Here is a 23,969-nt window from a genome sequence, read left to right as displayed (position 1 = left end):
AATCTCTCTCTTGATCTAGGACTGCTGTTACATGAACATGTTCATTTTTTTGAAACTCTGTTGAGCTGAACACAATGATCTGTGTACATTTCTGTAGACATGTTTTACTTGAACAAAAACGTAAAATGTGTGAGGATTATATTAGTGGTGTTTCTGCTTCTGTTTACGTGTTTCAAATAATATAATAAATGTATAATATGCTTGATCACAGAGAAGTTTAATAAACAATAAAAATCCACTAGGATTTCTAGAAATACTAGGGGCTATCTCAGCGTAACTGTAAGCATTTGAGCGGGTTCTCTGCCTTTCTCGTCAAGGTATTTTTCCTCTCGTGTTGGAACTGTGTCCCAGTTCAGGAAGGTAAAAGCCATAGCTGATCTCTTCAGGGACCTTACAAACACAGCATCTTCTGGGTCATCGAACACAGTTCTGCAAAAATGGCAATCATGTCAGAAAAAAAAAATCCATTAAGCCACAGTGAAATTTTAATTTAAACAAATGCCATATTTTTCTATGCTATTTATAGCCTAGTACCACTAACAGATAACTTTGGGACTCTACTGACTCTATTGACTCTCAGAATAAGAAATACTATTTTTAATGTATACATTGTTTATTTTTTAAATAAACATAAAATAAAAATAAACATTTTTTAAATAAACATATTTAAATGAACATATTTGGGATCAGCTATCCCAGTTTAAGTCTCACACCTTAATGTGTTTATGATTTGAAGCCAGTGCTAAATGAGGTGATTAAAATATTTGTAGATGTCATATGCATATGCACATTTTATTAGAAAGTTATGATTTCTCCACATGATGCTCTTATTTTATAAATGTGTTTGGGGATGATATTTTTCAACCCTGAATCCAAAGAAAAAAATGCCTACGTGCGAAATTTAAAAAGAGTGATGATTTTTAAAGCTCATCAATATTCATGAATTTGAAAGGTTTTCCATAGTTTAATGAAGTATTTGCTTTTTAAAATGTAAATCCCAAGGAATTTAAATGTTAATCTACATAACTTCTGTCACTGAACATATTTAGAGGAATATTAAACATTTGTAATTTGCTAATAAGTTTTAGGTTTTATTTTTTATGCATTGAATCAGCTTTTCATTTTTTTTCTGGCTATAATAATAATATTAAAAACCTAAGTATGTCAAATATGAATAAATAGCTTGAGCTTATATATCACAGAAAGACAGCATTTTTTCCCCATCTATTGAAGTTAGTCATTTTTTAACTCATTAAAATCTACTTTGGGAAATGAAGATAATTTAAAGTCAATGCAATTATGAAATAATTTGATAATAAAAGTAAAGTTAAAAAGCACTTACTTGTCTACATTATTCGCAAAAGCAAAATCTAAAAAAAACACATTTCTGAATTAGTATTTTTCAAATGTTTACTCAGCATTTAAAAACAGTGGAACTTTTCCTTATAGGAAAAGTCTAGAACCCAACTCTCTGATTTTTGAATGGTTATTTAGATGAATAGAATAGTTCAATCCTTCAAAAAATGCCTTGATACCTGAGCTCAAACTTAACTTTTCTCTTAGATATAGTGCCTCTGGCTTGCCTTAGGTTTTGAGGCAAATTCTTTAATTCAATACAGATCTGAAAACTCTGAGAACAGAATGCTTAATCAATTAAATTACCAGTGGAATCCAAATGGGGATTTTTGTAATTAAGATACTGAGTCTCATGCAGAAACCAATCCTTTTTTTTTTTTTTCCCCAGATAGACACATGCATCTATAAATGGACTAACAGACTGAACGAGGAGAAATATTTCGGGCAGTTTAAACCATTTGGATTCTTGGCATTAACTTCAAAGAAATCGAATAAACAAATCCTAGATCACAAGAATCTCCATCTTTCCTAGCTTTGGGAGCTCAAAGACTAGTCCTCAAAGCCAGGATTTCTTATGGTATCTTCCAGAGGCTGTCATCGCTTTGTTCATTCCTCTCCAGAGGCCTCGTGCCTCTGGAACGTACCAGCACCTGTTGGGCCACCAAAGCCCACAATGTGAGTCCTGCCAATCGGCAAGCAGCAGTTCTGCCTTCCGAGATGAGCTCGTGGCATCCTGCCCTTCACAAATGGGTAACCCAGGGCTCCCATTCCCTTTCTGATCTCCTCACTCTTTTCTTACATTTTTAAAGATTATTTATTTATTTATTTTTAAGGAATCTCTACACCATTGTGGGGCTTAACTCACGTCCCCAAATCAAAAGTCCCATGCTCTTTCCACTGAGCCAAGCCAGGTGCCCCCTCCTACATTTTTTAAAAATTATTAAGTGCACATTTTGCTTACAATGGATATAAACGGGAAAACAATAGAGAGCGAAACTTCTTGTGACCTTTCTCCTTCCTCTTCTCGGAGGTTATCACTGTTAGAGGTTTGTATGTATGTTTCCAGCCTCCTATGTGCATACACACATGTACTTACATACATGTATGTACCCCGCTCCAATTTTGTTAGTACTCTGCATTACACTACTCCATGATGCATGTTTTATACTCAATATATCATAGAATAATTCTCAAGTACAACAGTGCATACTGTATGAATGTGCCATTACTTAATATTCTGTGAAGGACCGGGACGCCTGGGTGGCTCAGTTGGTTAAGCGGCTGCCTTCGGCTCAGGTCATGATCCCAGCGTCCTGGGATCGAGTCCCGCATCGGGCTCCTTGCTTGGCAGGGAGCCTGCTTCTCCCTCTGCCTCTGCCTGCCACTCTGTCTGCCTGTGCTTGCTCTCGCTTCTCTCTCTATGACAAATAAATAAAATCTTAAAAAAAAAAAAAATTCTGTGAAGGACCATCCAGAGTATTTTCATTATTTTTTTCTACTACACAAAATGTTTCAATGAATAGCTTTACATATAAATCTTTGTTCCTATATGCAAATACTTCTGCAAAGAGCCTACAAATTTAATTGCTATGTTGAATGATTTGCAAATTTTATATGTTGGTGGATGCTTCATATTGTCATATGATCGTCCAAGAAAGATGAACTCATTTACACTCTCATCATGAACATGTAAGTTGTACTTTTTCTCCCTTAATTATTCACATTTTATTAACCTTTTCAACTTCTAAGTATCTGCAGGATGAAAATAATATCTCATTTTTTAATTTTGCATTTATTCACGCACTAGTAAGTCTGGTCATTAGATATCACATTTATTCCCTTCTCTAAATGCATTATCCATAGCTTTTGTCACTTTTTAAACTTGGAGTTTACAAATTGATTTATAGAAACACTGTAATATAATGGGAGTTAACTTTTGCCTATTGTATGTATTGTAAAGATTTCTTCTAATATCTCTTAATTTTGTCCCTTCATCATATAATGGTTTTCATTTATATGTAGTTTAAATCTGTCAACATTTCATTTTTGTGGCCGCAGGTTTTATGTAAAACTTTGATTGGCTGCCTTCTCAGAATTATAAAAGGTTTTTTCTTTTTTCAGTACTTTTCATTTACATTTAGATTCTTAATCTTTCTGGAACGTATTTTTCCCTATGATGTCTCCCTAAGAAAGTGGTTTTAGTTTCTTCCCTTTTTTTTTTTCAAGTGGGCTCCATACCCAGCGTGGAGCCCAACACAGGGCTTGCACTCACGACCCTGAGATCAAGACGTGAGCTGAGATCAAGGGTTGGAATGCTAATGGACTGAGCCACCCTGGCACCCAGTTTTAGTTTATTTCTTTGGCCCAGGGTCCTCCATAGCATGCGTCAGGGCCAGCGACCCCATCATTATTTTCTTTTTTTTTTAAAGATTTTATTTATTTATTTGTCAGAGAGAGAGGGCAAGAGAGCAAGCACAGGCAGATAGAGAGGCATGCAGAGGCAGAGGGAGAAGCAGGCTCCCTGCTGAGCAAAGAGCCCGATGTGGGACTCGATCCCAGGACCCTGAGATCATGACCTGAGCCGAAGGCAGCTGCTTAACCAACTGAGCCACCCAGGCGTCCCCCATCATTATTTTCTATGCAAATGGTGCCTGCCTGGCTTCCATGGCATGCTCTGCTCCCTGCTGATTTTTGCCTTCCCAGATTCTTCTGACCCTGCACGTTTCTCAATTCCCAACCAATCTCCAGATCTCACACTGGCCTCTGCTACCTCTCTGAGGCTTCGTGGACAAAGAGCACTTGGCATTTGCTTTCCAGGGTTTGCCCGGTGTCACTGCTACCCAGAATCAGGGATGTCTTTAAAGCCTGGCTTCCTGAACCTTCAGTCCCCCAGCTCAAAACTTTTAATTTTGAAAAATTTTTAATTTTTCCACCTGGGTGGCAGAATCAGTTAAGCATCTAACTCTTGGTTTTGGCTCAGGTCATGATCTCAGGGTCGTGAGATTGAGCCCTGCATGAGACCGTGCTCTGCACAAAGTCGGCTTGAGATATTCTCTCTCCTCCTCTGCCCCTCCCACTCCTGCTCTCTCTATCTCTCTCTCAAATATGTAAATAAATCCTTTTTTTAAAGATTTTATTTATTTATTTGACAGAGAGGAGATCACAAGTAGGCAGAAAAGCAGGCAGAGAAAGAGGAGGAAGCAGGCTCCCCGCTGAGCAGAGAGCCCGATGTGGAACTCGAACCCAGGACCCTGGGATCATGACCTGAGCTGAAGGCAGAGGCTTTATCCCACTGAGCCACCCAGGCACCTCTATGTAAATAAATCTTTAGGAAAAAACTTCTAGTTTTCACGTTTCTCTGGATTCTGTCTTCTTGCCTTATATCTGAATTCACCTACTGTGGTGAACTACCATTTTTTAAACAGTCTACCTGATTTTCTTTTTGGTTTTCTTCTTACTCTTCCTAGCACATGTGTCAGCTGCTAGGCCCAGGCTCAGGGACATCATCCCCCAGCCCTGTCTCAGCACCTGGAGTTCTGTCTTATTTAGGGGAAAAGAAAATATCACAGAAACCCAGCAGCTTCACTTGGACCACTAGAAGACATTTAAAAGTTTTTTTGATATTTTCATTTCATTTCTTTTATTTTTAAGATTTTTTTTTTTTTTAAATTTGAGAGAAACAAGGAGAGTGAGCCTGAGAGAAATAGAAGCCATCGGGAGGAAAGACAGAGGGAGAGGGTGAAGAAGTTTCTCCACTGAGCAGAGAGCCCAACGTGGGACTCCATCCCAGGACCCTGAAATCATGACCTGAGCAAAGGCAGCTGCTTGACCGACTGAGCCATTCAGGTGCCCCTATTTTCATTTCTTTTAAATGCCCTTAATGTCTTTTCCCATTTAGGTAGCTAGTGGGAAATCTGTAAATACCTGCTTCTTTAAAGCCGTATAAAAAGCCCACAGCGTTTTAATTCTGAGGTTGTTGATTATCGTGCAAGAAGCACGAAAGACAGTAATGGAAACAGGTGCATGTATTTTGCTCATATCGATTTGACAAGTATGGATAGCTGGGATTTAAAGAAATTCCAAGTTGACCTTTACTCCTTGAGCTATTTGAACATAATTGGTTTCTCTCCCAATTTAAGATTAAAGATAATGAAATCAAAATGTGGTGTGAAAATTGCCTTATGCACAGTTTTAGGTGTGGTTTCCTTCCAGTAAAAGAATTCAGAATCCTAAATGTTCATGTCCCAGCAAGATGAGACTAAACATCAAAGCAAATACAGAAACTATATAACTCTAAGACGTATTTTAAAAACCTATTACATAGTGGGTTTTATTAGTTTCTTTATACATGGTCAGCTACTAAGATAAGCTAAAATAAGCCAAGCTAAAGTATTGGACTAAAAATACTATTTAGTTGCTATGATATATTGGCATTCTGTAGGAAATTAGTAGATTAGAGTCATGCCAATTTTTAAGAGGACTACAGTCAACATAGCTATGAATTAATAAGAACAACTCTCAAGTGCAATAAAACACTCTCCCTATTCTTTCTTCCGCTGATTTTGTTTTTAGAGGCTTAATATGGAAAAGCAGTAAAGAGAATAAAACGCTAATAGTTTTTTCAAAAGCAATCTGATTGCACCAAAGAAAAGTACTAAACGTCATGATCATTGGTCCTCCTCACACCTGTAACTACTGTAGCCAAAAAAAAAAAAAAAAAAATTCTACTGTAGCTAGAAAAACATTAGGAGTGGAGATTTTCTATGTGGGGATGCAATTCCTAGCACAGCCTGGTTCACTCACACTAATCTGATAACGTTCAGTTTGCGCATCTTAACATGAAGTGAAAGAAAACCAGGGTCGAGACTAACAGAGCAGCTCAGTTTATGACGCCCTCAATATGTGGTAGATCAGGAGCTGCAATATTTCCATACTGAGTGTCGTCATAGCCAGAGGAAGATACAGGCCCTATTTTTAAGAATCAGAAAGCTGTGGTGGCTCAGTGGGTTAAGCCGCTGCCTTCTGCTCAGGTCGTGATCTTGGGGTCCTGGGATCGAGTCCCGCGTCGGGCTCTCTGCTCAGCGGGGAGCCTGCTTCCTCCTCTCTCTCTCTGCCTGCCTCTCTGCCTACTTGTGATCTGTCTCTGTCAAATAAATAAATAAAATCTTTAAAAAAAAAAAAAAAAGAATCAGAAAGCTGAAACAAATTCATGTCCGGGCTAATATAACTACTAACACAGCTGGTGTCCAAACCTAGGGGGATCTGATCCCAAAACTTGTGTTTTGTGCTCTCTCCTCTACACGGGTGGTTCTTTAACTGGGATGTGTCTCAGGATCACCTGAAAGGCTTGTTAAAACACAGCTTTTTGGGTCCTGGAGTTTCTAATTTAGTAGATCTCTTTGGGGGTAAGATTTTGCATTCATAATGCGTTCTTAAGTGATGCTGCTGTTACTGGTCTGGGGACCACATTTGCAAAACCAATGCGCTACACTAGTCCCTTTTGCATCCAGAACATGGCCTACAGACATTTTTACCATTCTTCAGGACATGGAGTCACTAGAGGAGCAAGCTCAATGACACCTCATGGAAACAATCATACAAATTGATGCATTCTAAAGGGTAACTGGCCTAGTCCCTAAAAAGTCATGGAAACAAATTTAGAAATTTATTTTAGGGGTGCCTGGGTGGCTCAGTGGGTTAAGCCTCTGCCTTCGGCTCAGGTCATGATCTCAGGGTCCTGGGATCAAGCCCCGCATCGGGCTTTCTGCTCAGCAGGGAACCTGCTTGCCCCTCTCTCTGCCTGCCTCTCTGCCTACTTGTGCTCTTTCTTTCTTTGTCAAATAAATTAAAAAAAAAAAAAAGAAATTTATTTTAAATTTTAAAAGAATAAAGGTCCATAACAACCAGATGTAATTATGAACCTTGACTGATGTCTGGGTTGAAAAAGCAGCTACAGCAACCATCTTGAACCAACTGGGAAACTTAGAATATGTATTGTTGTATGTTAAATAATATCTGTACACAAAGCATTTTTTTAGGTATGATGGTGGCATTGTGGGCATATAGGACAGTGTCCTTATTTTTAAACTTATAGGCTAAATTATTTAGGAGTGAAGAGTCATGATGTCAACAAGTAAAACATTTAAATTGCTCAGTGGTATTTTGATGTTTTCCAGTTTACATTGAGTTGGTGATTTCCAATCAGATGTAACTAGAAGCTTCTGAGGAAGTCCTTAATGAAAAAAAAAAAAGGCAAAGCCTCATCTATGAAGGGTGAAAAGGGCAGAGTACTAATAATCATATCATACATGAGCATATGTAGGTATTTAATATTCCTTCAAGCTTTCCTCTATTAGAAAATTTCTCACATTAAAATTTGAGGGGAAAGTCTTGATTTTGCCTTTTTTTTCATCTCTTGCTCATTTTTGATTAGCTTAGCCAGTTGTAGAATTTTTGGTTGACAATTACTTTTCCTTAGCATTTTAAAAGTCTTGGATCACTGTATTCTGACTTCATAATTGCAGTTGGGGATTTTGTTGTGAATCTATAAATTATTATTTTATAGGTAATGTCCTTTTTCATTCTATTTTTAGATCATTTTGCCTTCAGTGTGGGTTTTTGTCATCGCTGTATGTTATTTATGTCTTTGAATATCTAAGAACTCATAGCTTATCAAATTTGGAAAATCTTCGTCATTATCAGTTCAAACATTGCCCTCTGCCCAATTTCTCTATTTTTTCCTTGCAGGAAAAAGAAGCTGATACTGGACCTTCTGTTTCTAATGTCTTCTTGTCCCAAAGCTAATTAGTATTTTCTACTTCTTCTTTCTCTATGCTGTATTCTGGGCAATTTCTTCAAAATTATTTCCCAATTTAATATTTTTTCCTTCATTTCTATAAAATATATATATATTTTTAAATCTATGTTTGTCTCTTGGGCAGAGTGTCATGAAGAAAATGTTTCTGTCTTTGCACCTTTTTTTTTTTCTATCTCCTGTGATGCCTGGTGATGTAAGAGCCACCTTGTAACCAAAAAGCACACTAAGAGTAGATATGGATATATTCTTGAACACCAATGATATCATTGAACTTTGTGCTAACACAGCACCCCCTACCTTTGTACTCTTTGCTGTGTGAGAAAAACTCTACTTCTGTAAGTCATTGAAGTCGTATTTCTGTTACGTATAAGAAATTAAATTCCAACAAATGAAACATCACTGAAGGTGTATGGATCCAACCAAAACATTAACAGTGATTATTTCTGTGTGAAGGAATTGCAGATGATCTATCTTTCTTCTTAATATTTTTTCCATATTATCAGCAACTTATAGTTTTAATTGGTGAAACTGCCCAGTGATACTGGTAATAGTAACAACAACAGATCATTTACTGAGCCTTTTATACTGTACTAGAAACTGAAGTAAGAACTTCAAGAAAATATGTCATTGTTATCATTATTACTTCACTTAATTTAATATATACAAATGAAGATAAAATTGCATCTTGCTTTAATTAGACTAATAAAATTGGAAAATATTCATTTCACTATGTAGATATTTCACTTATTATAAATTGCAGTTGTTACTATTACAACCCAGTTAGCCGAAGTCTGAGCACTTTTAATTTCATTTTTCTTCTTTTACAAAATACCTGGAGGTACTCTCTGGGCTGGTTTTTGCTTAAGTGGTGCTCTAGGATTCCACGAGGCATCTACTCTTCTTCCGAATGCTATTGATTGAACGACATGAGTCCTTTTATGGTTAAAAATGGTAATCATTGATCTTCTCTCATCTTCTGTAACTTCTGACAAATGCAAATAGTAATGTTATTGCATAGCATTATAGAGATGCAGAGGCATTCAGAATACAACTGAAGAGTTTCAATAATGTGTTTTTCTGAACTATGTTATATGTGAACACACTGTCAAAACCGTGAAGGGCAGTCACAGTGATTTCCATAATCTTACAAATGCTCAGTATATGCCACTCATGTTGCAAGGCACAGATCCTCCTAATGCATCCCAAACACTTTCTAACACATCACCGTGGATGGCTGCAATCACAGCTATGATACAGTCCTTCCTTTCCTCAGGGCTGTGAGGAATAACAGGAATAAATGTAGGTTTTAGATATCCTTGTTGGGGAGTTAGTAATTAATTATTAAGAATGTTCAAACCTATAGAGATAGAAAGGTAGGTAGAGGGATGGGGAACACACTTGGAGGTAAGAGAGGCTCCCCCGAGATGTAAAGTAAATGCAGTGAGGCTGCTTATCTTTGTGACTCAGATAAATCAGACATGCTAGTTTGTCTTCAATGTTTAAGATGTATTCATAGAGAATTATCATTGAATATACAAGTTTTAATATATATGTTTACAGAATTGCAAAGAATATAATTTTTAGAACTTGAATAAACCTTAAGAGATTTAGTCCAATTCTTTCATTTGTGAAATAAAACACTAAAATACCAGGAATAGATGATTTGGCATTCAACACATTCATGTCCAAATCAGGATGAGGAGACCCTATTCTCACACTCAGTTAGGTGGCCTTTTCCATACAGTGATCAAGAGAAATAAATTCCTAAACTAGGGCAAATTTCACAGAGCAAAAATTTCAAAAATAAGTCATTGAAAAACCTTCACTTACAAAGAGAACTATTTTCAAAGACTTTCAGCATTTTTAAACTAGTGAACTATAAGACTGCCTTTCAAATATTTCTCTGTACGAGGTATCCTTACGTTTTCGGTCAAGATATTGTACTTCCGGAAGGTGGTAGATTATATATAAACGGTACAGGTTATATTGGCACAAAGGGTTTTGGTAGAGAGCTGCAAAGAAAGAATCCAAATTAAGATGTCAGATTTCAAAACTGGTTTCATTTATCACTGGATAAAATTTAGGAAATTGCAGAATTAATATGAAACGTAAGAACATGTAAAATTCTGCTTCATAGATCAAACCAGTGGCCTCCCTAATCTCACTTATTCAGAGCAGCACTTATTTCTCATTTGTGAAATTCATTCATTCAACAAATATTTTGAGTGCTTACTATATATACTAAGAACCGTGCAAGGTGCTGGAGACATAGTGTTGATCCAATTCTACCACGAACGAGGAAATTTTTAGCCATCAGTTAATTAGTAAAGGAAGAACAAGAGATCAGCTCTGTGGGGTCTTGATGCTGTTCTCTGTGACAGGATTTGTTCACTTGGTTCTCTTCTTCCAGTCTCAGAGGTCACACGGGAGCCGCCTGGAGATGGGTAGAGGTGCCGTACATGGCACGGACCAAATAAAGTTTTCCTTCTCCACTTAAAACCACTGCACATATTTCAGAGTACCTAAACACCTGTAGCAGCTTCACATCTCTGCAGGAACAGACCAGAGCAGGTTCTGATCTTGGATGGTGTCTCCCTCTGGTCAGATGCACGTGCCTCTGACTTCCTTAGCTCAGGTGCCGGGATCCCTCATGAATCACGCTGTGTCCCACAGTGGCTGGAGGTGGGAAGCAAGCGCAGGTGGAAGAGCTCCTGGCGTGGCTGACGTCACAGGCTCTACGCATCCACATGCAGGTACATTTTTTAAAATCTTCAACTAGAAGTTGTGAGAGTTTTATTTTTAGGGGAAGAGTAGTATCGCTACTCTATTCTTCCCTGGATATATTAAACAGGGTTATTTTAATGCAATGTGAAATAAAACTTTTATGATTTCCAGGTGGGTATCTTTAGCTCTTAGAGTCTGCTTACATGCAATGAATTTGCAGACAGCCCTTGGGGGGGAAAAATAGCGTCTGGGGAGGAGAATTACCACTAGGTGGCAGTAGGAGAAAGAGTTCCAGCCGCCGTATAACCACATCACTCCCTCCCGAAATGGGGCTCATTTATTGCACATGTTAAATTTAGGAGTAGCGCTGTGGCATTTGACTGTAAAATAGAGAGAGGCTTGATAAAAGCACGAAAATATTAAGCATTAGAAGCCCAGGAAAGAGCAGTTGGCAACATGAAGAAGACGAGGGCGTGCTTAGAACACAACGATTTTGCTAAAAACTGAAAAAATTAACTCCTCTAGATGTTTTCCCTGTAGGTTATAAAACATTTTGATATTTACTGTATAAACACAAACTTTTCTGGCTAATCAAATCATTACTTATGGCTCTTCCCTGTGGAAAACTTGAGCTTTAGAAGGACTTAGAACAGGCAATGGAAGACACCTGGTAGCTCTTAAAGGAAAGTTCTCGGAACGAGGAAGGCAGACAAGAAACTGGAGAGCTGGGACGCCTGGGTGGCTCAGTGGGTTAAGCTGCTGCCTTCGGCTCAGGTCATGATCTCAGGGTCCTGGGATTGAGTCCCACGTTGGGCTCTCTGCTCAGCAGGGGGCCTGCTTCCCTTCCTCTCTCTCTGCCTACTTGTGATCTCTGTCAAATAAATAAATAAAATCTTGAAAAAAAAAAGAAAGAAGGAAACTAGAGAGCCAGGAGCACCCAAGAATTTAAAAAGACAGGAAATGTGTGTGCAGTGAGGGAAAGAGAGAAAAAATGAAATGGAAGATTTGCAGGATTTCTCGAGTGACAGAAAGGGTTTACATTTTAAGCTTAAAAGGGAGGGAATTTAAAGTGGTAACCAATAATTATAAGTACCGGACAGGGAGTAGAACGGATGTATATTAAACCAATAATAAGGACAGGTTCTTAAAAGATCCACGGGGATCACGCATTGTAGCTTGAGCCAGAAAGAGAACAGAAACGTCCTTCAGTGATGGAAAAGCAAAACACTGTCGTTGCTAACGAGAGTTCAGGAGGAAGAGAAAGCCCCATCACAAATGCTTTAGTGCAGAAGTCGGCTCTGCGGTTGCTGCCTTGGAGAATCCCATCTGACAACTCAGGACCCTGTGGTCCATTCTGGCAGGGGGGAGTGGAATCTGCCGCTGCCTATGATGTTCACAGAACAGGAACCAATGACGTTTACTCTTTGCATCCCCTTCAGACTCTTTTCCCTCTGGGAACATTCCTATTTCATGTCTTCTCTTGGCTTCTCCCAGTCTTTAGTTAAGTCACTTCTTTACGTAAATTGAAAAACCTTCTAGCTTCAGCGAAACAGAACATCAGATTTAGACTTACTGCCGTTACAGGACTTATGAATAACACGTCCCAGTACTGAAAACTTTAAGGCTCACCGTTTATCGCATCCTAATGTAAAATCTAAGGGACCGCAGGTCAGAACAATGGGCTGGTAGCCCAGCCTCTGCTTAAATTAGCTTAAAAAAAAAAATAGAAATGAATAATTTAAGAGACATCTCATCTTTATGATTTTCCCTTTTTTCTTTGCTCTTAAGTTTTAGAAAGAGGAAATCTTATTTTCAACTCTCCCCCCCCCCTTCCAGACTATTAAGCATTTAACATTTTGGATTTATGAGTTTTGGATTGCTGCTATAAAATTATCATAAATTAAGTTTCTGAGATATGAAATCAGTTTCCTGTGTCTGAAAGTTCTGAAGGCCTCCCGTGATGTATGGGTACATTCCTTTAGAAACTATGAAGCAAAATTGCTTACACTTTCACTTTCAATAGGTTAATACTATTTAATCCACTTTCCCCCTAGGCTACTTATGGAGTACACCTCCGTGGCGCCAGCACTGTCTTGCTTATCTTAATTTTGGATTCTGAGTCTAAGCAATTTACATCTATCCAATAATATATCAAAATGCCTTTACTACCTTACTGTACAAGCTTGAATTACATTAGTCCCATGTATGAAGCTACTTATTACTGAAACAGAGGAGAAAAAATTATCCAAATAGTTGGCTTCAGTCAATTTTTTAAAACTTTAGAAGCTAAATTAAGAAGCATCATTTAAATGAACATTAGTTTTTAAGACCACCATTGAAAGAAAGTTGAGTTGATTGGTAATGTATCAAAACATCCACTTTTTAAAAAGATTTATTTCTTTACTTGAATGAGAGAGAGAGAGAGAGAGAGAGAGCGCATGGGGAGGAACAGAGGGAGAGAGAAGGAGAGAAGCAGACTCTGCTAAGCATGGAACCTGACATGGGATTTGATCCTGTGACCCTAAGATCATGAACTGAGCCAAAATCAAGAGTTGGATGCCTAACTGACTGAGCCACCCAGGTGCTCCAAAATATCCCTTTTAATATATGGGGAAAATGATACAGAGAAGTTAAAAGTCATAATGTCCTATGTCTATGCAGACCAGCCTGTGGGAGTGAGTCTAGCTGTCAATGGTCAGACACTATGATTTTTGAGGTTCGGGTTCAAGGTTGCTTAGTTAGGTCAGCCCCTCCATCATTACCACCACCTTGCTTTAACATCTATGGGCCACTGCACACCATGTGCTTGTACTGAATATGGAAATCATCCTCAATTTTTGAAAGGGGAGCTTGGACTAAAGCAGGGGATGAAAAGAGTTGGAAGAGTCAGAATATGCTCTTTTTCACCACAAATAGCCAATACTCACTTGGCTCTTTTTATTGGGTGATTGTTCTGTTTAGTCATTCGGGAGGGGTGGTGCCACCTTGAAGGGCATTTCTGGTAGAGGCTCAGATGAAGAGACTGATGAGATCATAGTCACACCCTGATCTCCGTGTCCCTCTTCAGCCCATGGCTATTTGCAGTCAGTGGTGGACTGGGGCCAAGTGAAGAAGGATAGAAAATGTTTTAGAGTAGAACCTGAAGAAAATGGAGACCCTCTCCTGAAAGGAGCATTCTGTCTCTAATGAAGAATCCTTAAATCACCACTAAGAAGCAAGTCCTAAAAATTAAGGAATGTAGGTGTCTAAGTGTAATTTCTGACAGTGGAGCTTAATGAAACAAACAAAACTTGAGAGAAATGAGGGAAGTAAGATTTTAGGAACGGGAGAATGTCAGTATCTAGTGACTGATGCGGTGCTGTTCTCCCCATGTGCTAGGAAAGAGGCGGGGAGACGGAAGGTCAGGGAAAGTCATCAGCCAGGAAGTAGATCCTGACTTAGGAAGACTTTGCAGAAAGGGAGGGAAGAGGAAAATGGAGCTGGAGAGGAAGGGTGTGGAAAGGTAGACCGCCTGGAGAGAAGAGGTGGGGCCCTCCTGACTCAGTCTGGAAGTCGGGAATTCCAGTTTCCAGGACCTCACACTCGGCAGCTGGGTTAGGCCTCCCTGAAGCTCCCAGCCCTGCTTCTCCTGGGCCATCTCTTGGCAATCCTCCTCATAAACGCCAATGGAGGGGAAAATGCCAAAATGGATTAAAGGTTTCCCCTCCAGGCTGTTTTCTCACCCTCTGAAGACCTTGTAATTGGAGTGGAATAATAACCACACTTCAGCACTTTATACGGTTTTAGGGCTTGAAAAGGCAAAAATTTTAACATTGAAAGAGCATGGATCTCTCATTTTAATTAATGAACTGAATCTAATCTGTGATTGCAAATGAGGCTCATAGAAATGGAATCTGGGCACATCACTGCCCCAATACAATTAGTAGTCTAGTACTTGGAAACTTTTCCCCCACATAATATCTTTAACCAAAATGGGTCAAGTGTTCACTGTATGCATTATTTGCTACCAAAACTTTTCTAAAAATGCTTTCTTTGAGAAATTGGACACAGCATTCGCTCCATTTCAAAAAATGACCTCACTACAAAGATTCTCAGTTGGAACCATTGTGGTTATGTAACTTGAATTATAATCACTATGGTTTTAAGTAGAGGTCACTTAAACTGTTGTGACAGGTAATGACAGGGACATTGTACTACCAGGTTGGCAGAACAGCCTTTCAAAGAACTGGAAAAGACCCTCCTGTCTCCCACCTCAGGGCTGACACAAGTCTGTGCTCACACACACATGCTGAACAAGGGAGGCATGGACTGGATTTCAGACACTCCTCACTCCTGGGCCAGGCACCTTCGTTCAGGGCATAATCCTGTTGACTATGATAGGATGACCTTGGCTGCTAACTTCCAAATCTTGTATTGTAAGAAAAGTTTCCTTAAATTACTGAGTTCTTACATTTAGCAAATCATCCAATTAGTTTCATATCAAGCTCCCTCAGCTCTCTGAAAAATATTTAGGCCGAAAGTTATAAAACCATAAACCATGGGACTTTCGTATCACCATGTATTAGAGTGTCACATGATAAATATTTACTTAATGGATGAATAAAAGATAAATACTTATTAAACAAGTGAATGAATAAATGCGAAACAAAGAAACAAGGCATGAGTTTAAGTTTTGACATTTCTTAGTAGTTTGGTTAAAGCTCGGACACTTGCGTTCCCACCATTCAAGAGGAAGTCATTCTAATCCCATCATAGGATTTCTGTGAAGATTTAAACGAGACCGTAATAAGAAAGCATTTTCTCAACAGGGAAGACATTCAAATATGTTGTTATAACAATTATTATTTCAGATGTCAGTTATATTGTTAAAAATCTATTTACTACTCAGCAGACTTTCAAGACTGTGAGCATCTTAATTCATCATCTAATTTACATAATCCACAGTAAAACCATTTTTGGTTTTTGTCACTGCTTCAAAATAACATCAATGTCAAGAAATGCTCTTTAAAAACATGTCTTACGGAGTTAGCTTGATATTTGAGGTGATCCTGAGAGCTACCTAGTAGCCCATTTTATGGAAAAACGAAGGTAAGTGAGAGTTCCAGATCTAGCAGAGTCAGTCTTTTCATCACAGAAGCGTTTGTTCAGCGCACAAGGGCCAGATGGTTCCAGTACACAGGCCAGTGCTGAATCTTTCACAGAACTTATCATGTTTCAAAAATAAGCATGGGATTATTTGCATGTTAAAAGGTGTCTAAGGTAGCAAAGCGGCCATGCTGCCAGCTCCGGGGGGGCACCATCCAGTGTGTAGTCATAGAAATGCGCCCCATGGGGCGCCTGGGTGGCTCAGTGGCTTAAGCCTCTGCCTTCAGCTCAGGTCATGATCTCAGGCTCCTGGGATCGAGCCCCACATCGGGCTCTCTAAAAAAAAAAGAAATGTGCCCCTTAGACCTATGCTCTGAGAAGAGCAAGATGGGAACTAACAGGAGATAATGAAAACCCATTTAAATAGGGGGAAGCAGAGAAAAAAGGGTGGTGATAGGTTCATAGTAACTAGTGAGTGGGTAAGGACGGTAAGGGAGTGTGGATCGTCTTGACCAAATGTACAGTTTCTGGCCTGAGTGGATGTGCTAAGGGGAGATGTGGGATGTGGGAATCAACTCAGATTATTGTATGTTTGTGAAACTTCTTTTCAAAGGGAAAATCAACACAATTTTAGATTAACAAAAAAGAAGCATGGAATTCCCATGAACTTGGTATAGTTTTAATATTTGGGTTTAAACAATGCACATGAGTCATTTCTCCTCAATACAGTAGATGTTATTACTGATTAGCACTAAAAGCATATGAAAACTATAATTACTCTGTGTATTGATCTGATCAGAACCTTCACCATCAACACCAGTTTGCACATATTCAAAACATTGTTTCAGGCAATTCTGAGAAGTGAATAGAAAATGAATAGGAAAAAAAACCCATCTATTTCATGACATTATATAAACAAGTCTCCTAACTCTCAAGTTTGGGAACCCACTCATCAGTCTGAGTGTCTTTTCCCTTGGTACACCCAGAAAATTTCATCCTCTGTTGCAATCCTGTGTGGGTTATTTACCCTTCAAGATTATGAGCTTATTGAGCAAGAACTGTGTATTATTTATTTTTCCAACCCATTTCACAGTTTCTTCCACGGCGTAGGTTACCTGCTTGGTGGGTGTGAATGAATGAAATTTGCTGTTCACCTACTGGAAAGCTTAAAAAAAAAAGAACTTAGAGTGCCTGGGTGGCTCAGTGGGTTAAAGCCTCTGCCTTCAGCTCAGGTCATGATCCCAGGATTCTGGGATCGAGCCCCACATCAGGCTCTTTGCTCAGCAGGGAACCTGCTTCCTCCCATCTCTCTGCCTGCTTCTCTGCCTACCTGTGATCTCTGACTGTCAAATAAATAAATAAAATCTTAAAAAAAAAAGAACTTAACTTTTATCTTTTGGTGTCAGTTTTATTAATATAATTCATATACCACATGATTTGCCCATTGTAAGTATACAATTAATGTTTTTTAGTATATTTGAAGAGTTGGCCAACCATCACCACAGACAATTGTAAAACATTTTCATCACTCCTAGAAGAACCCCACACCTCCTTATTCTTTAACTAGGCTCCCTGGTCCCCTCTGTCCCCCAGTCCTGGACAAACAAGAATCTATTTAAAAATAGCTATCACTCAGTGTGGTTATCTCCATAGGTGTGTCTATTCGGGACACATCATGTAAACGGAATCATACAACGCGTGCTAAAACTTAGTTCCGAGATAAAACCAAATACACAGATTTAAACAGGTAAACCTTTTGTCACTTCCCTTTGTCATACCATGTCATGTCTCAAAAAATGTTTTCCATCTGTTTTTCTTGCAAGAACATGTTTTAAAAGAGAATAAGATTAAATCTTATTTTCAAGAATATTTAAGGATTTCGTTATAAACATTGATCAATTTTAAACTTAAAAAATGACCCCTGTCCTGTGTCGTTACTCTTTTAACTTATGGCCATAGAAGCAAACAAACAAATACTTAGGATCTTCAGATTTGGCATCCCCTTTAATTCCTTCACTGTGGCGTCAATGTTTGTTAGCTCATTGTGGTGGAGCAGGAGCAAGTACAATGAAGGCAGAGAGTGCAGGCCTGAAAGACATTTTTTTTAAATAAGATTTTAAACATTCTCAATGCTAATTAAACATGCCAGCTAAACAAAAGCAAAAAACACATTTCAGCTGGTACAAGGAGTCATTATTAATAATAATGTGATTTATCATTAAATATGCAACAAAGCACAAGAATTCAAATAATTGAGTATGATGTGGACATGTAGAACCAACTTCTTTCCACTGTTATTGTTTTCTGGTTTTGTTTTGTTTTGTTTTCCTGTAGCAATAATTTTGTTTGTTTGATTTCGGAGGGGTTATTTTCTTTACTCTTCCTCTTTTTGTTGTGTTTTGTTTTGTCAGTGTTACTTAGATTCATAATGCCAATCAAGGGGAAAAAAATCACTAATTTAATTCAGTACCTACCCCGTGCTCAGCTAAATATTTTCTTTACACACCAGGAAGCCACATATTCATATTATTTGTGTTGATTCTAAATTTGACATATTCCCACATTTTTAACAGAAATGGAAGTGGGCTGTGTCTTTACCACAGCCACATCGCAGCTGACTTGGCAAAGTTTCTTTCTCCGTGGTACATGGAATCATGGTGGATCTTAACATTTATGACATTTTGACTCGATGATACATGAAATTTAAAAAGATTGTTTTGGGCTGTGCCTCTTTGTATTTCGTGATCCTAGTACATGGTGTACTTTTATACCTGACTTGAAGTCATCAACTTAGAGATAGTTACGCATGTAAAATTAACTCAGAGCGAAAAGAGGAATTTGGCTGCTAAAAATCATAGCCACTGAAAACAGTGAGGCTATTTGTGAAGTTTTTATATTGATTAATGCTCCCAAACATTGTTAAAATTTGCTTCCCTAATACCCACTTTGTGTTCAGCTATGCAGGAGCATGGCACAATTTCTATTTAAAACAAGATTCTTTCACATTTTGAATAAGGCACAGGACAATATTATATTAAGACTGTAATCTGAAGCACATTTTTCAAAATGAAATGTATACAAGAACATTTTAAAAAATGAATTTCATCCCATATTTTCACCAGAAATGTTCTAATAGATATTTGCATGCCATTAGCAGTATGATAGTTATTAGTTCTTACTCAAGTGAAAATCTATTCAGTCAGCAGAAAACATTGAAGACATACCTTCTATGTCAAATATGGCATTGTTGTTCAGATAGAGCTCTGACAGACAATAGTTTCTAGTTAGGAATGTTAATCCTTGGAGCTGAAAATGAGAGAGAATAATATACTTTCTATAGTAATTTATATATATGTATGTGTATTTATATCTATATATATAAATAAATGTGTATATATATTTATAAAATTAGAGTATGACCAGAGAAGTTTGATGTTTGCTATCGTTATTATTTCTGACCATTTGGTCTGAGTTTCCATCTGGATTGTCTTTGAGGACATTGGGATGAAAAAGACTTTTTCCGCTAACTGAAGACAAAGCTCTCATCCTATCTCTCCCAAACTTCTTGCATAGTTTTCAACACCTCTGTAATCTGACCTCGCCCCTTTGCTCTAACTCTGTTTCTCTCAGTTCTGCCGCCTGCAGTCTCACTGGATCTGTCCCCACGCACCCACTTACCCACCATCACACATTATTTAGTGACCAGTGTGTGCCCAGGGCTTTCTCCTCAACGCTGAGGCCATGTCTGCATCTGTGTATGAGTCACGCTTTCTCCTTTGCCTGCATAACTTTTCTCCCTGGTGCATTTCTGGTAGTTCTTAAGGATCAGCCCTTGTCCAACCGGACATACCAAACCATGGTGGAGGGGCACCTGCGTGGCTCATCTGGTTGAGTGCCCAGCGGAAGCCGTGATTTCGTGACACCGAGCTTGGGGCTCACACTCAGAGGGGAGTCTGCTTGAGATTCTCCCTCTCCTTCTGCCCCTCCCATTTTCCAAACAGTATGGTGAAGTCACATCTTTTTTTTTTTTAAGGCTTGGTTTATTTATCTGAGAGGGAGAGGACGAGGGAAAGGGAGAAAGCATGAGGGGGAGAGGGTCAAAAGGAAAAAAGGAAGCAGTCTCCTTGCTGAGCAGGGAGCCCCTGCAAGACTGGCTCCCAGGACCCTGGGATCATGTCTTGAGCTGAAGGCAGATGCTTAACTGACTGAGCTACCCAGCCACCCCTCACATCTTACTTTTAAGATTATATTAGAAATGTAGTTGTATGAACTGCAAATAGTCAAAAGCAGTCTTGGAAATTCCTCAAATGAGCCATTAAGTACTGTATTCAGAAACAGGGTATTCAACTCTAGACTGAGGGTCAGAAGTGACTGTTACTCTGCAAGGAGAACTGATTTTTTAAAAAATATTGACTCTACAACCTCGATAAAATTTAACAATTTGCTTGAGTTATGAGGATGGTAGAGCCATAGAGGTGTGGCAGGTATCTTCTAAAAGCAGCAGGTTAGTTAAATATAAAGCTATCTTTCTACTTAATACAGGATCAGGGAGAATATTCCCATTGAATAGTTACTGACCAAGTGCTTAGTACTTACTATACAGAAATATACAACACCTTCTATGCAGAAGTATATGCTCATGATTAGACATTAATATTAGGTGTTTATTAAAGCTTATCATAGCAATGATTGTTTTCATTAAATATAACTGTTTTGGCCTTTGATGGATTGATTCAGATAGATGCCGATGCATTGGACTCAGTGAGGATTTATTGCAAATTTTAGCTCTGAGACATAGCTCCGAAAAGCTATTGTAGATTTGTATGCAACATTTCAAAACTGTTTTCTTTAATTTTCTTTAATTTTATTGTTGCATCTGCAACACACATTATGAAGCTATGAAAGGCACGTGTGCTGCTCATCTCATCGTTTCACAGATTCATCTGCATCCAATTAGGTCAGCACCCATGCAGGAGGGCCACCAGCAATTTCCCACAGCTTTTCCTAAGTCATGAGAGGGACTATGTTCCTCCCAAGCAGGAGACCATGCAACGCACTGAGGGTGCGGGGGTCCCAATGGGCTTCCTATCCTTTTCTCCTCTTCCATTCTTCCTTCCACTCACCACTACCTGATCGAACGATGGCCACACCTGACACAAGAATAGAAAACAAAACCCAGTGGAAACCATGACGACTACTTCTCTTCTTTCTCAGTTGCTCGCCAGACCACACATCAACAGAACCTTTCTAATTACTCGACTTTCATTTCTTTTGCATGACTTATTAACACAAGAAGAATACTAATAAACTTAATAGTTTCATCTCGATTATAAAATCATGCTTTTCCCAAGAGCCTTAATATCCTTTGGGCCATGATTACTGGGATTTTAAGACTGCACTGTTGTTGGGGTAAGATGGGTAGGGGAATGGAGTGGAAAGAGATAAAGCCAGTTCAAGAGGACCCTGGAAGCAATTACAAGATTTTGTGCAGAGGACTGTGACTGTCCAATTTTGTTTTAGAAAGAAAATGGCAGGAAAGAACGGAGAGTAAGCATAATGGCAGGAATTGAATGAGAAGGGCGTTACGCTAATTCAGAAGACTATGTGGTGGTCCAGAGTAGAGTAATGTCAGTGGGAGAAGAAAAGTAGAGGGAATTGAGAGAGAGTTCCAAGGTAGGAATCACAGGACTTAATAGACACTGCAATGTAGCAAGTTGTTGAAGTCAAGATCTAGGAGCGAAACTGCAAGACACGCTGATTGCCCCGACACTTAAGCCATCGTTAAAGTAAATGGCATATATATAATATGTATAGTATTATAATTATCCACTTAGAAAAATCTACACTATTAATCTGAAGGATCACCATAGGATTTATGTGGAATGTGACATTTCACAAATCATTTATTTTGGTTCAGGGCTCGGCACATAGCTAGTGCTCAATAAACGAGCTATTATTACTTAACCATTATTTTTTATACATAAAGAGAGAGAGCTGAGAGTACTTCCATTTAAAGTAAAGCATTTACATGTAGTTCCCAGGGTAGTAGTGGAGGAAAATTTATGCCAGCATGAATTTAAAATTAAAGAGGCATTCTTTTAGAACAGGGCTTCTCAACCTCTGTAACTATGGACATGTAGGGCCAGGTTATTCTTTGCTGGGGTTGGGAGTTCTGTCCTGTGCATTGTAGTATGTTTAAGAACAAATCTAGTCTTGGGACGCCTGGGTGGCGCAGTTGGTTGGACGACTGCCTCCGGCTCAGGGCGTGATCCTGGAGTCCCGGGATCGAGTCCCACATCAGGCTCCCAGCTCCATGGGGAGTCTGCTTCGCTCTCTGACCTTCTCCTCGCTCATGCTCTCTCTCACTGTCTCTCTCTCTCAAATAAATAAAAAAAAAAAAAAAAAAAAAAAGAACAAATCTAGTCTCTACCCACTAGATGCCAGTAGCACACACACACTCCACTTGGGACAATCAAAAAGTGTCTCCAGAGATTGCCAAATGTCTGCTGTAAGGGAAAGATGGGGTGTGTGTGTGTGTGTGTGTGTGTGTGTGTGTATAAAGTCACTTCTTGTTGAGAACAGCTGATTTAGAGTCAAGGGAAGAGGGAGTGTCATATTGATAAAAGGCTAGCTATCATTGGCCCCTGTGCTAGATGGTTTCACAGGCATTATCTAATGTGGTGCTTATAGTAGCCCTGTGTTATTTGCTTTATTCCTTATTTACCTAGGAGTAAACTGGGCTCAGTGAAGTTAAACAACTTTCTCAAGGTAACAGAGCAAGGATAAATCCAAGTCTGTCTGATTCTCAAATCAAAAACTGGCATATAGTACATCATAATTGGGTTCATTAAAATAGTTGAATCTCTATATAAAGTAGCCAGAAGACATGAATTTGAACATACTTTGAAGTAATGGAAAATATTGTTAGCATGAGCAATGGAAAATACTTCTTAAATTATTTTTCTACTATTTCAGCAATGTTTTTCACCAAAAATCATATTTAAAATACATCCAAAAATATTTGGCATAAAATGGAAAGAAATAAAAAAACTAATCTCACAAAATATATGTCCACCAAAGTACTACACACATACTAAACCAACTAAAATTCCATGATGTATGTTATAAAGCTACATGAAAAAAAGTAGCAATTCAAAAAATTCTTTAAAAGTATTTAAAATAGCACCTTAAAATTATTTAGTTTTTCAAATGTTCTAAGCGAACTTATTAGGTATTAAATGTGTATTAGGTATTAAATGAATAAATAAATATATATGTACCAGAATATTACTGAAGGAACCAACTAGCATTGTATATACTGGCATATGGAGCATTTTCCAATACTCAATCTAAAATTTTCCATTGTTGGGAGCCTGGGTGGCTCAGTGGATTAAAGCCTCTGCCTTTGACTCAGGTCATGATCTCAGGGTCTTGGGATCGAGCCCCTCTGCTCAGCAGGGAGCCTACTTTCCCTTCTCTCTCTGCCTGCCTCTCTGCCTACTTGTGATCTGTCTGTCAAGTAAATAAATAAAAATCTTTAAAAAAATAAAAAATAAAAAAATAAAATTTTCCATTGTTCAAATTACTAATATTTTCTAATCAAAACATTTTCAAATTAATGTCTTCTCAATGGTATATGTATTATATATATACTTATTTAATCTTCACAACAAACTCATGAGGTATGAGTACTATTATTACCTTATTTTAAGGTAAAATCATTTTAAGTCCAAACTAGATATATAGCGTAGATATCTATGACTCTCACAACCAAGCAGTGAAGCCTTATTTAGGTTAGTCATGTTGATTTCCTTTTTTTGAAAAGGTTTTAAATATTTGGCAAAATATAATTCTTTCAACAAAGTTGACATAAAGGATAGAATTAATGTTGCCCTGAAGCAACAGAAACATGTAAGAGCCCAAATTAAGTGGAATGCATGCTAGTTCATTTTATTCCTTAACAGTTTTTGTGCTCTGCTATGGGATT

The 23,969-nt window shown here is 38.3% G+C and overlaps 1 protein-coding gene across 1 annotated transcript in view; it reads right to left on the bottom strand.

Annotated features, from left to right (window-relative positions):
- Nucleotides 1-263: 263 nt before the first annotated feature.
- The window catches only part of LRRC72 (leucine rich repeat containing 72), a 42,226-nt gene continuing 18,520 nt past the window's right edge, over nucleotides 264-23,969 (bottom strand). The window contains exons 4-9 of the mRNA XM_044244545.1: nucleotides 19,207-19,288; nucleotides 17,960-18,070; nucleotides 10,096-10,185; nucleotides 9,006-9,158; nucleotides 1,343-1,370; nucleotides 264-429 (exon numbers count right to left, since the gene is read on the bottom strand). Coding sequence (XP_044100480.1) covers nucleotides 264-429; nucleotides 1,343-1,370; nucleotides 9,006-9,158; nucleotides 10,096-10,185; nucleotides 17,960-18,070; nucleotides 19,207-19,288 — 630 coding nt within the window. The remainder of the gene's footprint in view (nucleotides 430-1,342; nucleotides 1,371-9,005; nucleotides 9,159-10,095; nucleotides 10,186-17,959; nucleotides 18,071-19,206; nucleotides 19,289-23,969) is intronic.

The sequence above is a fragment of the Neovison vison genome, chromosome 4, assembly GCF_020171115.1.
Source record: "Neovison vison isolate M4711 chromosome 4, ASM_NN_V1, whole genome shotgun sequence".
Classification (NCBI taxonomy): Eukaryota; Metazoa; Chordata; class Mammalia; order Carnivora; family Mustelidae; genus Neogale; species Neogale vison.
The sequence above is the reverse complement of the archived record's forward strand: the minus strand, read 5'-3'. Positions and strand labels throughout refer to the sequence as shown.